The 15,445-nt window shown below is 49.0% G+C and overlaps 2 protein-coding genes across 4 annotated transcripts in view; both read right to left on the bottom strand.

The window, feature by feature from the left end:
- On the bottom strand, positions 228 to 1,994 carry LOC110403292 (G-protein coupled receptor 12-like). The gene is made up of 2 exons (XM_021406383.1): positions 1,745 to 1,994; positions 228 to 1,407 (listed from the first exon to the last, which is right to left on the bottom strand). The coding sequence occupies exon 2, from the start codon at positions 1,403 to 1,405 to the stop codon at positions 353 to 355; it is 1,053 nt and encodes a 350-aa protein (XP_021262058.1). The 5' UTR covers positions 1,406 to 1,407; positions 1,745 to 1,994; the 3' UTR covers positions 228 to 352.
- LOC110403441 (ubiquitin carboxyl-terminal hydrolase 12-like) overlaps positions 7,571 to 15,445 on the bottom strand; it is a 28,744-nt gene continuing 20,869 nt past the window's right edge. For all 3 annotated transcript variants that reach the window (XM_021406643.1, XM_021406644.1, XM_021406645.1), the window contains 2 exons: positions 14,605 to 14,683; positions 7,571 to 9,943 (listed from right to left, as the gene is read on the bottom strand). In XM_021406643.1, coding sequence (XP_021262318.1) covers positions 9,842 to 9,943; positions 14,605 to 14,683 — 181 coding nt within the window. In that variant the 3' untranslated portion in view covers positions 7,571 to 9,841. The remainder of the gene's footprint in view (positions 9,944 to 14,604; positions 14,684 to 15,445) is intronic.

Raw genomic sequence — 15,445 nt, 5'->3', positions numbered from 1 at the left:
GCCCCCCCCGCCGTGCCCCCTTACACCCGGGATGGGACAACCGCAGTGTGCCGAGCTCCCGTCCTTTCCTTTTTTTTTTTTTTTTCCCTTTTTTTTCCTTTTTTTTTTTTTGGCGTTTTGTGTTTTTAAATAAAAAATAAAATGTGTACGAAAATAACATTTCTAAGGAAACCATCGGCGTTCCTTTCTCTCTCTTTCTCCTCCCCCCAGACCCCCCACCCCCTTATTTTATCTATTCCCCCCCCTCCCCCATTGGCACCCGCGGAGCGGGGGGGTCCTCCCGGTGGGAAACGTGGACGGCGGACGGGAGAGGAGCGCGGGGAGGAGGACGAGGAGGAGGAGGAGGAGGCGCTCACACGTCGCTGGATGTCCGCGGGCGGGAGGAGAGCGCGGGGCCGCAGCCGCAGCACGCCAACCACAGCGACTTCTGGATGTCGGGGTTGCGGAAGGCGTAGATGATGGGGTTGATGAGGGAGTTGCAGGCGGCGGGCAGCGCCAGGGAGTACGTGTACACGGCGGGGTAGCTGGAGTCGGCCACCAGCGAGTAGATGGCGAAGGGGATCCAGCAGAGAGCGAAGGTGCCGAGGATGAGGGACAGCGTGGAGAGCCCTTTGCGGGTGGAGGTGGCCTGAGCCGTGGCGATGAACTGGTGCTGCACGGCGATCTGCTGCGCGTGCCGGAAGGCGATCTTGCAGATCTGCAGGTAGAGCTGCATCATGAGGGCGAAGAGCAGCAGGAAGGTGACGGCCAGCACGGCCGCGTTGTCCTTGGTGACGGGCCGCAGCACGCTGCAGGCGCTCTGGTCCCGCAGGCAGTGCCAGCCCAGCGGCGGCAGCAGCCCCACGCCCAGGCACAGCAGCCACATCAGCAGCACCGCGCCGCACGTGAAGCCCAGCGTGCGCTCGCTGTGGTACGTCAGCGCGTTGTACAGCGACAGGTAGCGGTCCACCGTGATGGCCAGCAGGCTGCACACCGACGCCGAGAAGGCGGCCAGCAGCAGCCCCGCCGCCCCCAGCTCCGCCGCCTCGCTGGGCGGCCGCAGCAGGTAGCGCACGGCGAAGTTGCCCACCAGCCCCAGCCCGGCCAGCAGGTCGGCCAGCGCCAGGCTGCCGATCAGCACGAAGCTGGGCGCCCGCAGGCTGGGCGTGTAGAACAGCACCGCCAGCACCAGCGCGTTCTCGCCGGCCACCGCCGTCCCCGTGGCGCACAGCGCGATGTCCCAGGGGCTGACCGCCGCCGCCGGGCCCTCCCCGCCCGGGGCCGCCGTGCCCGCGGGGCCCCCCCCGTCCTCCGCCGCCGCCGAGGGCCGGGCGCTGGGGGCCGAGGCGTTGCCGAGCGCCGGGAGCCGCTGCTGCTGGGACTGCGGCTGCCAGGGCTCTCCCATGGCGGCGGGGCCGTGCAGCATCGCTGGGGAGAGAGCGAGAGAGGGGAGCGCTGAGCGAGCGGTGCGGGACGGGGCGCCGAGCTGACCTCTCCCCCCCCTTCACCCCCCGCAGCCCCGCGGCCCCGCACCCGCCGCCCCGCAGCCCCCCCGGGGCACGGCCACCTTCCGCCGCCCGTTCCAAGCGCAGAGCCGCCCCTGCATCCCCCCCCGCTCCCCGCAGCCCTCGGGTCGTTATTTTTGGTCGCCCCCGCGGGGATGCGGCGTGGCAATGCCGGCTACGGCCGCCCCAACTTTCCCCTCTCCCCCCGCGCTGCCGCAGGGCGATGCCCGCCGCCCCCCGCCCGCGCCCCCCGCCCGTACCTCTCTCCGTGCCCGGGGAGCGGCCGCTCGCCCCCGTTTTCAGGTTTTCCCCTCCCGGTGCCCGCAGCCCGCGGTGCTACGCCTCATTCCTCGGCGAACGTCGCCAATAGCGGCGGTGGCGGCTCGCTGGCATCCACCGGCACTTAATATTCCTGCCCCATTGGATCTGCTGATAAATCTCAACTCTGACGTCAAAGTCTTCACTTATATTCATGATCCAGCGCTGTGAATCAGAGCCGCTGTGCTCGGAATAACAACGAGGCCGGGCCGCTCCGCAGAGCACGCGGCGCGGGGGCTCCGCACCCGCCCCCCCCGGCCCCCTCCCCCGGCCCAAGGTCGGGGCCGCCGCCGCTGTTTGTGCCGCCGGAGCGCGGGGGGGTGGGGGCTGAGCCGGCGCGGTGCGGTGCGGTCCGGGCCCCCCCGCAGGGACAGAAATCCCAAAGGCACCGCGGTTGTTCCGGCTCCGTCATTCACAAAGGGACGCGGATCTCCCGAGCGCGGACGCTGCTCTCCCGCATACGGGGGCGTCACGGAGGCTTCTCCCCCCCCCCCACGCACCCCGTGTCGATTTCGTAACGCCCCCGGCCCGCAACCTCAGCTGCAGCCCGGCCCGGCTCTGCGCGGTGCGGGGCGGTGGGGCGAGGGCAGAGCTGGGGGACCCCGCGGGTGTCACACGGTGCGGGTCTGGCAGCGGGGGAGGGTCGGGCGGGGGCCCCGAGAAGCCCCCGCAGCGGGCAGGAATCTCACCCCAAACCCCGCAGTGCTCGGATGCGGCCTCCTGGTCCCTCTGTCACCTCCTCCTGCGCTCCCACCCGCAGGGCCCCCCCCGTGCGGGTGTGTCTCTGGGCCGGCCCCAGCCTCACGGTGTCCTTCATGTCCCGAGCCAGCCCGAAGCCTCCCCGAGGGCACGTCACATGCATGGTCCTACCTGGGGATGCAGCCTGTGTGTGGTCCTATCTGGGGACACATCGCGTGCGTGGTGTCACATCCTGCACGTGGTCCTACCTGGGGACACATCCCATGTGGTCCTACTTAGGGACGCATCGCATACATGGTCCTACCTGTGCTTGCCCCGGCCGTGCTCCCAAGGGAGGATGCAGCTGCCCCAGCCCTGCTGTGCGGGCTGCTCCCCCAACAGGTCAGGGCACCATCCGTCCCTGGGAGCTGCTGTGATCCCATGCAACCTTTGTGTCCTGCGGGCACTTGCTGTCCCCTGCAGCAGATGAGTTCCCACCGGGCAGAAGCCCTGCAGAAGGCTCCTCACCCTACAGTGCTGCCAGTGCCAAGAGGATGGGAAAACTCCATCTGCCCTTGGGACGGTGCTTGGTGACTGCTTGCAGCCCCCAGAGCGCTCTGCCCGCAGTACATGCACAGGGAGAGCCATGTGGCATGGGGCAAGGCTGTTTTTCTAGGAACAAAGGGCTTTTGCATGATTTTCCTCCCCCTTTTGTGCTGTGCCATCCCATCAGCAACTGCTGCACCTTCACCATGGTGCGCTGAGCGATAGGGAGCTCTGGAGCCGTGCAGGGAGCGAGGCAAACCATCAGGGGAATGAATGGTGATAACCAATGCTTAGCACCAGCCCAGTAAGTGTACGTGGCAGAGCGCTGAGGGAGGCTTCCTGAGTTTTTAGAGAGAGAAAATATGGCTTAAGGGGTCCCCTATGGGCAGAAGGGCTCTGCTCACCAATGCGGGACACGGGGATCCCAACCACACGTGACCCCCCCGCCCCGTGGTATTTTTTCGGGGCCGGGCTATAATTAGCGGCAGTTCTCCAGGAGCTGTCGCTCACCGTCACGCTGCGTTTTCTTTTCTTAGGAATATGACTAACCTGTGAATGATTAAACGCGCTTGGGAAAGGGGAGGGGGAAGCGAATTATTTTGCTCCCCATGAAGAGAAAGGAAAGCTTTCAGGATGCGCTGTGCAGCCTCAGAGAGCAGGAGGAGCTCGGGCACCCGCAGTGCTCCCCATGAGGATGCTCAGAGCGGGAGCTGGGGGCACCGGGCACTGCAGGACCCCCCCGGGGCAGAACCCCTTTGAGCACAGCAGGGTCCTCCAGGCCCAACCCTCCCGGTGGCTCCCGGAGCCGCCTTGCTCTAACCGCTGCCCCTTAAGGGGAACATGCGGCTGCCGGGAGCCCGAAGTTGGATCCCGCTGCTGGAGATGGGCTATTTCAAGGAGCATTGATGCTTTGTTGGAAGGTATTTTTAGTCGGGAAAAAAAGAAGGTATTGCAGTTTGCAGCTCTCGCAGGAATTCTCCCCTCCCCTATCAGTGCTGCTTAACTGCTCAGAGCATGGTTTGGGCTGCGGAGGGACGGTGCACAGCAAGGCACTGCCCAGATCCAGCACCTGGCCATGTCCACTGGGGGGCAAACAGGAAACCCCAAGCTGAGAGTGATGTGGAGCTCTGCTTCCTGCCGGGTATGGAATCAGGAAAATTCAAAAACTCTAAATTACATTTATATTCCTTTTTATTCCATCCATGAGAAGCTCTCTGTCCCTGGAGGTATCCAAGAAACGTGGAGATGTGGCACTGAGGGACATGGTTGGTGGGCACGTGGGCAGGGCTCGATGGTTGGACTCAGTGACCTTCGAGGTCATTTCCAACCTTAATGACTCTATGAACTCCACAAAACCACAGCATAGGGACGGGCTGGTGAGAACATTTCTGCTCTGCTCTCCCCGCTCGCTTCTTGCAACCCCTTCACCCCCTCCCGCCCCCCCCACACCCTCCATGGTCGGGGTGGGACCCCAGGTGCTGGCAGGGCTTGGAGTTTCTTCCAGCGCAAACTGGAGCAACCACGAGGAAGTCTGAAGGACTACGCTGGATTTTTTCCAAACTTGTACTCTTTTTGCTTGGAGAAATATTGTGACTCAAAATCTGAAAATGAACAGTTTAACATCAAAAAGAGAAGGGGGGTGGGGAGCATTGCCAAGAATAATACCTCCCTGCCACCCCCGCAGCTTTGCTGGGGAGGTGCTGAGGGTTCACTGGTGCGAGGCTGTAAGCAACAAGGCCTGGAGGAGCAGGGTAGCAGAGCAGCATTTGGGCATTGGCACATTTCACCTTGGGATTTTAATTCCAAGAGTGCAGACCTCTGCTTCGAGCTGCTCTGGCACAGCTGTTCCCCAGTGCAGAACTTCCAGGGGTGGCTCCCCCATGCAGGGCATCCCACCCCACCCCACCCCACCCCATCCCATCCCAGGTTGCAGGATGCTCAGCACAACGTGAAGACACAGTCCCTGCTCTCTGCTTTCCAGCGCTGCTGGCTCCTTGCCTTGTTGCAGCGCATGCAGGCTGCTTTGTGCTGAAGGAAACAAATGCACTGATAACGTAGTAATTAGGACGCTTAATTACTGATAAAGTTACTCAGCTCCTATTGATGACTGCTTGCTACTTGCCTTTGTGGCAGAGAGAAGCAGTGTCTCCAGCAGCGTGACCTTGCTCTCTTCCCAGCCACGCTCTGGTGCTCAGGAGCAACACGAGATCTGCGCTGACTGCAGCTCCAGAAGCTCGTCCTTCCCCTGCATGCCCTGAAGCTTTGGGAATCCCTAAGGAACTCCAGTGGGGATGGAGCTCATGCACAAATCTCAGCACAATCCATGCCACAGCTGCCTACAGCTGGATCCAGGCATAGAGGACACTTCTTGGTGGTGCGGCACCGAAAGACTGTGCCCTCAATTAATTTGGGCCAAGGTATCTGGAGTAATACCTGTTGGGATCTGATATTTTAAGGTCCTGACAAATCTTGGTGCAGGCAAAAGGGGACATCGGCCAAGTGGGACCTACAGTGCACTCTGTCCACATCACACCAGCACTGAGGTGACACCAACCTCCAGCACAGCACGGGGTACCCAGGGGTCAATGCTGCTCCTCACCTCACCAGGGTGCAGAGATGGCTTCTAGTAACACAGGAAGGATCGCACTCACCTGCGCCGACGGCAGGCATGGCTCGTGGGCTGCTGCCTGTTTGTGAAGGAGCTGAAGTCAGTGCTGGAAAACATAACCTACTGCTGCTGCAAACCCTGCTGCACACAGCTGCTGGCAGCACGGCGCTCACCTGAGACTGGGGCTATTTGCATCTGCTTTGACACAAAAGCAGTTCCCAGATGTGACAGATCTCAAACGCATCCCCTCCAAACACACAAAGACGTGTTGGTTAAAACCAACAGGCAGATGTTAGAAAGGATGGGAGTGTCTCCCTTTGCAAAGTGAGCGTTGTCTTCAGAAGAAAAACACAAGAGGGTTTAAGCGTTATCCCCCCAACACTGCTTCATTTTCAATGTTTTGCACTCTGTTTTATCACTTGTGGGCATCTAACCTCATTTTGGGCCGGACTCTGAGCCACCTGATTGAGTTGTACATCTGTTCGTTGCAGGGGAGTTGGAGCAATGGCCTTTGAAGGTCCCTTCCAACCCGAACCATTCTATGATTTCGGCCACTGTTTTCAGGACAAGCAATGCAGGCTGGCTGCAGCGAGGCCTGATGGCACCGGGGGGAGGGATGCAGGAAGGTTAATGAGTGCAACAACAGCAAATGCTAACAGGACTTTACATATTGCAAATTCATTATGTTTCAGGGGATTGTTTCCTTTTGATGAACGCTGAGGACTACAACGGGAAGGTTTTATTTGTCTCGGGGCCTTTGTTAGTCTATTTTCTTTCTTGTACCAATCAAATACGATTTGTTTTAAACATATCCTAAACAGAGCTGGCATGGTGACTTTACAAGCGCCTGCTGGTAACTAGAACATGCCAAGCACAAGCACCAATTCACAATCTCTGCTTCTGAAGTCTTTAGGGCAGAACCTCTCCCCAAGCACACAGCTGGATCTGCTGACCTGGAAGCGGAACAGCAATGCCAGGCACGTTTTGTTCTGCTGCTGCTCAGCAGACGTGGGCAACAGGCATGGGATGGTTCTGCCTGCACTCCAAGGCCATGTTCTGGAGAAGGCCTGCAGCAACAGGACAAACTCAACTCTTCATCAGTTATCGGCAAGAACCAGCCTACCTAATATCAATCCTGCCTTTGCTACTCAGAGCTAACCTCACATTGCTCTCAGGTCTTCTGATTTGGGCTGGTTACCCTCAAATAAAACCAATTCTGGGTAACGCTCTTCCTCAAGTCGCTGGAAGTCAAGATCACATTCACTGAAGTAAAAAATAGCCCTATTTATTTCTAATGTGTGACCCAGCAGGACAAGGACCAGACAGAACTTTGAATGTGAAACGTGCTTTTACTGAGCAGCTCTCACTTTCAGATCTTACCTGCCTCTATTGAACTCTTAGTCCCACGAATTCCTACTCAAAGGAGCAACCTTTAATCAAGTTTCCCCCATGCAGAAGTGAACGACACAGAAAGACCTGTCCTGCGATGAACCTGCGCAGCTCTGAGCGTACGGTACTATTTTTGCTTTGAAAACGGCTCTGCTGCAAATACTATCTGACTGATCTGGAACAAAGTCTTATGGAGTCCAACAGCAAGGGATGGAGGAGGGAGAAGGAAAAGGGAAATCAGAGGGAAAGGCAATGGCAGAGCGACTGCAGGTGCTGAAGAACACAGCAGGGAACAGCAGCAGCAGGATGGCTGTGGGGAGGAGGCCCTGGGTCACCTCTCTTTGGTTTACCAGCACATCAGTTGCAATCTACAATGCTGAATTACTCCCTTCGCTTACACTGCTTCCACACAGGTTTCATGCATGAAAACACAGCGGCCAGGATCAGCCAGCCTGCCAGCAGAGAGAGAAGCTAAGGAGAGAGTGACTAAGCAGTTACTTTTGTTTCTGCCTTGGGTTGCAATTCAAGGAAATGCATTTGTGTCATGTGTGTTTGATCATACATGACCTTTATTGGAGACAGGTGGGGTCATTTATTATACAGAAGTAACATCACACCATTCTCTTCCAATTTAATTCCTTTTAGTTTCCTTATAAATCTGTAGTAAAAGTGCACTTTTAACAGCTCTTAATCTATAGTATATATCTTTCAATATTATCTCTCAATCAGGTATTTGTAAAAATGTACCACCAGATATACAAAATACATGTCTAGTGTACTACATTGATTTTTGTATTTACTGTTTAGATTTCTTTAAACTCAGTGCTCTTTCTGTTTGTTTTTTTTTTTTTACTATTTTTTGCAAGACTTACTGATGACTGGCTTCTGGTAGTGCCACCAGGAGAGGACTCACAGCTCGTGTGAGAAGAAGGAGAGAAGACTCTTAGCCAGGAACGATTTTCACACAACAGGACAAGACGACAAGGAGGCTTGCTGTTACTGAATATGTACTCTGTACAATAAAAAATAATTTAAAAAAAACATCCACGCTTATCCTCTGAAGAAGGAGATGTGCCAGGAGAATGGAACCTGTACTCAGTCGGAATACAATGGTTATGAGTAATTTGCATTTGGAAGGGAAATGAACAATTAACGTCATGTTTCTGGTCATGGTAAGGGGAAACAAACACGTGCAGCCAACACAAGAAGGTGTTTGTGAGATGCTGTTTTCCTGAGGACAAGATTTTGGTAAGATATCTTAGATCCTGTACAAGCCACACAATTGCATAAGTTAAATGTCCCCAGGAACAACAACACTGGTACACACTATGAGCGGCGGTGCTGGGAACAGCCACACAGAGGACAGCTCCTGTGTTATCTACAAGATGAAGAAAACATTGATTTCCACTGGTAGTTTAGAGCCAGCTACGACAAGCTTTGGCACAGTAACAGGACTTCTGAAAAATAAAATGACATACCATTTTCAGGTATTTCTTACAAACTCCTGTAAGTCTTCTCTCTCTAGTTATCCTTGAGATTATAATATATATACACGTAACGGATAATTACTTAATTTCAGTCTTCAGAAGACTAACAATTTCCCCTGTTAAGCAAGGCCTATAGAGGTAAGACAATCAGAAGCACTTTTTTTTTGGGGGGGGGGGGAGGGGTTATGATTCCCAGCTTGGTACAAACCTTACCAACAGATGATGAGGAGCGCTTAGCAAGGCTATGTCTGGGTTGGTTGGTTTGTTCTCCTTCTTACATGTTCATTGTCTTGAAGACTAAGAACAACTGGATTAGTCTAGTAAATTATGCTTCCCTTGGTTAACCCTTCCCAGTTAGCACTGTTTCAGTGTATTAGCATAGATTCAAAATGCTAGTTGCATCAGTTTACTATGTATTGAATGAAATGTTGAACAGATCCCTGTTTCAAGAAGAGGGCACTTTTGGTTTATGCAATAATTCCAAGAAATGCTTTAACTCCAAACTTTCTACAGCAACTGGTTGCCATACATTCTTCAAAATGTAACTGATTCTCTGCTCCCCTGAATCTGCAGCAATGTGGCTCTGAGTCAAAACTTCTACTTAGAAACAAAAATGAACATTGGGCTGAATGTGGATAACGTCCCATACCTTCCAAAGAAGAAACAGAACAGTAAAAATAAATAGTAAAAAAAAAAGCAGTGCTGTTAGTGTTACCTAAAACCAAGATAATGCATAATGGGGAATTTACACTGCCGCAGTCAGTTTGTCTGTTTGCTTTTTTTTGTTGGTTTTTTTTTGTTGTGTTTTTTTTTTTTAAATTACAGACTTGACATTTCCAATATGTCTTAGCTTTGTTCTGCTTCTCAAGTCTGAGTCACCAAAAATATCCAGCAACCAGCTGCTGTGCATATCCTAAAATATGCCTTCAGCTGACACTGAATATTGAAATCATTCTGCTAAAATACAGAAAAACGACGATGATAGAAACCAAGGTATAGCCTCAGGCCAATGTTAAATGGTAAAAATTCTACAGTGCTACTTTTAAAACTCTTCTTCAGTCCATGAACAAATAAGCAGCCAGGTTTCAAGTAGAGGTAACACAGATTTTGGAAGATAGCACATAAAAAAAGCCCAGAAAGAAAACTGGAGCAAAAGCTCTTGTTATGGCAGTCAGCACTAATCCTCTGAGAAACGGCAGAGAGAAACCTCTGTTCGCCCTGCTGGATCTGTCCTGGTCCTACAGCAACAAGGAGGAACTGCTTCTGCTGTCACAAACGTGTTCCATTTTGACATATCTTGATCCCTTTTTTTTATACACACATCTTTTGTCTTAGTCTCTTGACTGGTAGAAGAGGATATATCCAGATTCTGAGTTTTTGGAAATGTCTGATGTTAGCCCATAGAATTCTTCAATGGCCTGAGCATCGATTTTCTGAAAATTAATGAGAGGTCAAGTTAGTCTCAGGCAGAACACCGCTTTAAGCATCCCCTTTGCAAACAAAGCATTATTTTCCAGTTCTTTAGGGGTGATGCTGGAAAGCCACAAGGTATTACAACAACAATATTTCAGTATGATTGAATACAACAAAATAAATACAACACAACATTTTCTCCACTTATTAACTTATCAATGACTGAAAATAAGGAAATCAACATGGGATAGGAAACCCCTCTGAAGTGGTACACTCTTAAGCTGGACTACAAAAAAAGGGAACAGCAAAACCGTATTCTTAAACACAACGTTTTTTATTTACCTTTTCATTTAGGCTGGAGGTACCCTTCCTCACCACAGGCTTGTAATGTAAATGAAAAAATGCATTCAATGATCAGCAAAGAAAGTCATCGTGCAGCTGGGAGTACATAAGGCCCTTCTTGAGCAGACTTAATGCTCTGCTAAAGCAATTGCAGATTTGAAAGTTCTTGTGACTCTCTTACGTACAGAAGTCCTGCAAGTGCTGCTGGCTGACTATACCATGAAACCTGTGGATCACGCCCGCTTGTAACACTCTGGTCTTAGGAGAGCTTTCCTTCCTTAGGGTTTGCTGATACAAAGCCTACTGCAATGTTATCACAAGAGTTGTGCTTTAAGAGAAATAACCAATTTGCCATGTTCACAGAATTCAATGGCCCGCATTTAAATAAAGTTGTGAAATACTGTAAAGGCCTGGGGGGGGCATTTCAAAGGGCTTTTAAAGATGCAATTTCTACTGTCTTGATTCAGCTTCTGAGAATGACTGGCTTCACATTACTCAACTTGGTTCTGCAGTCAGTGGAGAACAAGCACACAGACTGAAGCAATGAAATAAAACACTCCCAACAATATGTGATGCTCAGCACTCCACTGTGTTTTAGCGCTTTAGAACACCTCTAGGACTTCAGATTCAAAGACAACAGGCTGCAGTAGCCTGAACTTGTGGAAGGCAAGGGGAGAACAGTCTAAATATTTAAAGAAACAAAACAAAAGAAAACCAACAAACAAACAAGAAAACCAGTTTTATTCCTTGAGGACTAAAAGTGGGGAAGCAGAGAAGCATGCAGAATACAAGAGCGTCTCTGGGTTGACGTGTCAGCTTTGATCATGAAAGGGAGCAGCAGAGACCAACCTGCACTTACATTTCAAGAGAAAGGGACCACGCCATGCCTGCATCAAGGAGCCTCTGCAGCTCCAGCATCCATTTGGCAGCATGCTACATTGCTGCTTGCTGAACAGACTTTTGCATCACCAACAAACACAAAAGCACTGGTTTCTTTACATGGCACTGCCCAACAACCCACAATCCTCGGCCATCCTTCTCCCAGCCTTTCTGAAGCACTGCACATAAGAAAAACATAGCAAGTTTCCAGAGGATACATCAACTGCAAGACTGGGCAGCAGAAAATTCTCCCTTGAATAGTTTTGTTAAACAAAAATATTTATTGGGGTGGAAAAAAAAAAGTTTAATCTCTCTCCTCTATTTGAGGACTTCAGAGAAGCTAAAATCCTGCATAGATCTTTTGCATTTTCACACAATTTATTAGCATAATACCTACTGCAAACGGCTAGATACATTTTAATTAAAAAAAAAGCAGAACATTTTTTAGTCCTTGTGATATATTTAGCTGACAACTCAAACATGTTTTATTTTAAGTCTCAACTAGCTTGTCGTGCAATCAAATCTATTTCTACTACTACTCCTTCTGAATGCAACTCCAACAATTTACATAGGCTAATTCATCCTACAGGTATTTTTAGCCTTATCATGACAAAATCTACTTCTTTTTATAATTCCACTATTCACAGAAAGCAGTGGAAATAAAAGAGGATTACACAGACTTCATTCTTCCCATCCTTAGTTGGCCAGGTACACTGGGGACAGCAAGGTTTTACCCAGTTGGAGCTTTAGAACAACAACTGGTTGGTGGTTTCACAACTACTTTCGGGACTCTGTATCCTCACCTGGCTCTAAGACACCTTTTTCCCCATTAACTGAGCTTAAATAGCCTTTGCTCATTTCCAGACACCTATTTTAGTTCCTCAAACCAAATCTTTCTTGCATACCATTCACACCATTCAATTGAATCATGCAAGTCTCTGAACAAATATCTAGGAGAAGATGTACAATCATTCTTGCCCTTTTCTCATTTTGGAGAACTCATGAATGGACGCTTTTCCCTCTGTTTCAAATAAATATCATCTCTGTGATGTATCACTTAGTTACTCGAATGACAGTGTACCAAACTAGTCAGAGATCATTTACTCAGGCTCCTCGATTCATTTTGCTTGGCACAGGATTCCCTTTGGGCTGTCTTGCCTCCTGGATTTCATGCCGTTCCTTCCACATATGCTGTAGTATCTGTGATTCTCATCTATCTCCAATTGAATTGAATTGGCCTTCCAACCAAACCCAAACAGATAAATAAATGTGACTTCACCGCTCATGACATTTAGTGGGTAATAAGTATAAACTACTTCCAGTTGATACTTCAGAGCTATTAATTCCTATCACTTATCAAAAATGCAACAAATCTTCTAAATCACATTAAAGGGGAAAAGGCTTTCTCCTGCCTTCTCTTCCAGTTGCAATATTTGTATACAGGTACAAAGGACCTTGGCTTCATCTTCTGGCCCCTGCTGACTAATACCAGTTTTGTTACGTAGCCAGTTCTCACTAAAAATGTTAAGTCTCCAAAGCCTGAAAAAATCTGCTTTCATGTTTCGAGAGTCTCTGAAGAGTAGGAGGCTCCTGTGGCGAGCTCTGAAAACAGAAACCCCTCCAGGATTCATGTTTGGGGGATTCGAGTGTTAGGGGCATTTTGCCACTCAGTTTTTGAAGTCAGCCTCTGTAATGTCATACAGAGTAATGAGTTCCTATGGTGCCACTGTAAGGACAATCACAAGCAGCTTGACAACAGCACGTGGTCAAGTTTGGAGCACATATTTAAATCTCTTCAGGCAGCAGATGGAACTGACAAAAGTAGTTCCAGCTTTACTTCGCTTTTTCAGTGAATAGCCTACAGCCCTAGTAAGGAACTAATTCTCAAGAGCTGATGACTAATTGGGGAGAACAAGAACAGATGAGCAAAACTGCAGCTATTTCTTCCAGAAGCCTGTAGCACCAGTCTGCACCGTCTCATTCCTCTTGGTTGCTAAATCTCCAGAAATTCAGGTGTCTTCTATAGAAAGCTTCCATAAAAAGCTTCACCTTTACTGCACTTTTAGAAGGCAGGAGCAGCCGTGACAGACAGTGAAGGGGGACAAACTCCCTGGGACAAACCCAGTAGGAATGAGTGCCTGTGCTACACTCTTCAATGCAGGTCAAGGAGCAACACTGCTCATTAGAAAGCTTCAGTGACCTCTGACAGCTTGCGTGTGAAACTCATGTGCCATTTTTCATGCCCTCCATGGGAACAAAAAGCAAATCCTCAACTTCACAGAAAACAGGCAGCACCTGCAAACAGCAGCCAGGAACAGCCTTCCAGCAGGAACAGGAATCAAACACCCAGCTCTGCAGCTGGGGCAAGTGGAGTGCTACAGTTCCTAACCCTAATCAAGATTATGAAACATCAAAGAACCATGAAAAATACAAGAGAACATCTGATGTTCTTCCTTCAAACATCAAACAGTGATGTTTGTGGATAATAGAAATTCTGATTTGACCTAAAGAAAAAAAAAAGCTAAAATACAACATAGAAGTGACTAATAGAAAACAAATATAAAATAACTAGGTAGTTATTCTACATTGCTGTTAAAATGTCAAGCTTACCTCCAGGATGGAAAAGAGGGTGAATATTTGCATTTAAAATTATTTTCAAAACAAGCTGACAATTACGTACTTCTGCCATGACAGAATAAAATGACCCACAGAACATACTAATAGGAGAAAGACAACTATTCACAGTCATAAAAGCTTTACAAATCACCAGGAAGTAAGTCATACCTGATGCTCGAAGCTACCTAAAGAAAAAAAAGTACAAGTGGGGAATTCACTGCCCCACCATCATCACTCCAACACAAACAAGGATCTTGCTGTGCCTGTTCAAGCACTTAACATCACACCTCAGCCTTCGAAGCAAACAGGTACACTTCTGTCTTTACACAAAGCAGTTCCATGGTGGTACTTCCACTGTTCAATATTAATATTAGGTGAAACATATGGATATGTGAATATTTAACAGATACGTTGATAAAAAATTAAGGAAAAATTTGCTTGATCAGATTGTTTAAACATTATCACCAATAGTCCAAACATCTCGGACCTTATTTCAGTCTCCAAAACAAATTTTTTTTACACTGTTTCTACTCTTCTGTTTGTTGGGGGAAAATGTCTACTGAAAAAAATGTGGTAATAAGTACTTATTTGCATTTATTTGCTGCATTTATCAGAAAACAAATCAGTAACAAATCGGAAGGCAGAAGGTAGGCCAAAATACAAGTACTTAAGATCAAGATCACTAAAGTTTACTTCTGAAATGTCCAGAATTACTCTGTGCAGTGGTTTTACAGAAGTCATTTCACAGGTCTGAAAGCTAACCCCAGACATAAAAACAGGCCCCTCACAAGGCTCAAGCACGATGCTGTCTACGCTTGTTTTCACTACATAAAAGCGTACCTACCTCTACAATGTCATCATCAAACAGCAACCAGAAGCCATGGCTCTTCACAATGGTGATATAATGGCCACGATTTGGACCACTGCCAGAAAAAAGAAAAAGAAGGATCAAACACTTATTATTCTTGAGCCTACAAAGGCAGGTTTGCTGTTTTCCCACACGACCCTAGCTATTACTGGCAGAGTTGGATTTCCCAGCTTTTAGCGTTGTCTAGTACTGGCCACAACACTCTTAATTCCTGGATTTTGCCAAGTTGCTTGAATTAAAATTTCCATCTTTGCCACCTGTCAAATGAAGTATATTTGAAATACACAATTTTGTAAATATTTCAGATAGACACTGATATATTTAAAAAAAACAAAAGGCAGTTATATTTTGATCACTGTTTTGTCATGTTCACCATCACTGGGTATTTTGACCACTCAAAAAAATGTTTGAAATGTTTTATTTCCACAGACTTTTTTTGTTTCTTAGTGTGGCTTAGCCTCTGGCTGACCACAGATGGGCTTTCTGCAACTGCTATTCAGAGCTTTCCAGGGCAGCTTCCCACCCAGTGCAATTCTATCTCCTGTATCCTGAGTGCTTACCTTGAAGGGATGGGACAACAAAATGACCTAAATCAAAGGGAGAGGCATCTACAGAGTAAAGGCAGATTGTCCTAAAAACCTGGCAGTTTGGGACAAGAATTTGCTATCAATCTCAACAATTCAGGGACACAGTGGACAGAAATACTTTTTTTTTTTCTTTCAACTTTACCTTTTGCTTAGTATCTACATAAAGCAGTTTTGGCTCTAGCCAAAAGAAAGTACTCCTGTAGTCCTTCCAAAATTGTTGACTTACTTAA

Source organism: Numida meleagris, chromosome 8, assembly GCF_002078875.1.
Source record: "Numida meleagris isolate 19003 breed g44 Domestic line chromosome 8, NumMel1.0, whole genome shotgun sequence".
In the NCBI taxonomy this organism is placed as follows: Eukaryota; Metazoa; Chordata; class Aves; order Galliformes; family Numididae; genus Numida; species Numida meleagris.
This window is presented reverse-complemented; position numbering and strand designations above follow the sequence as displayed.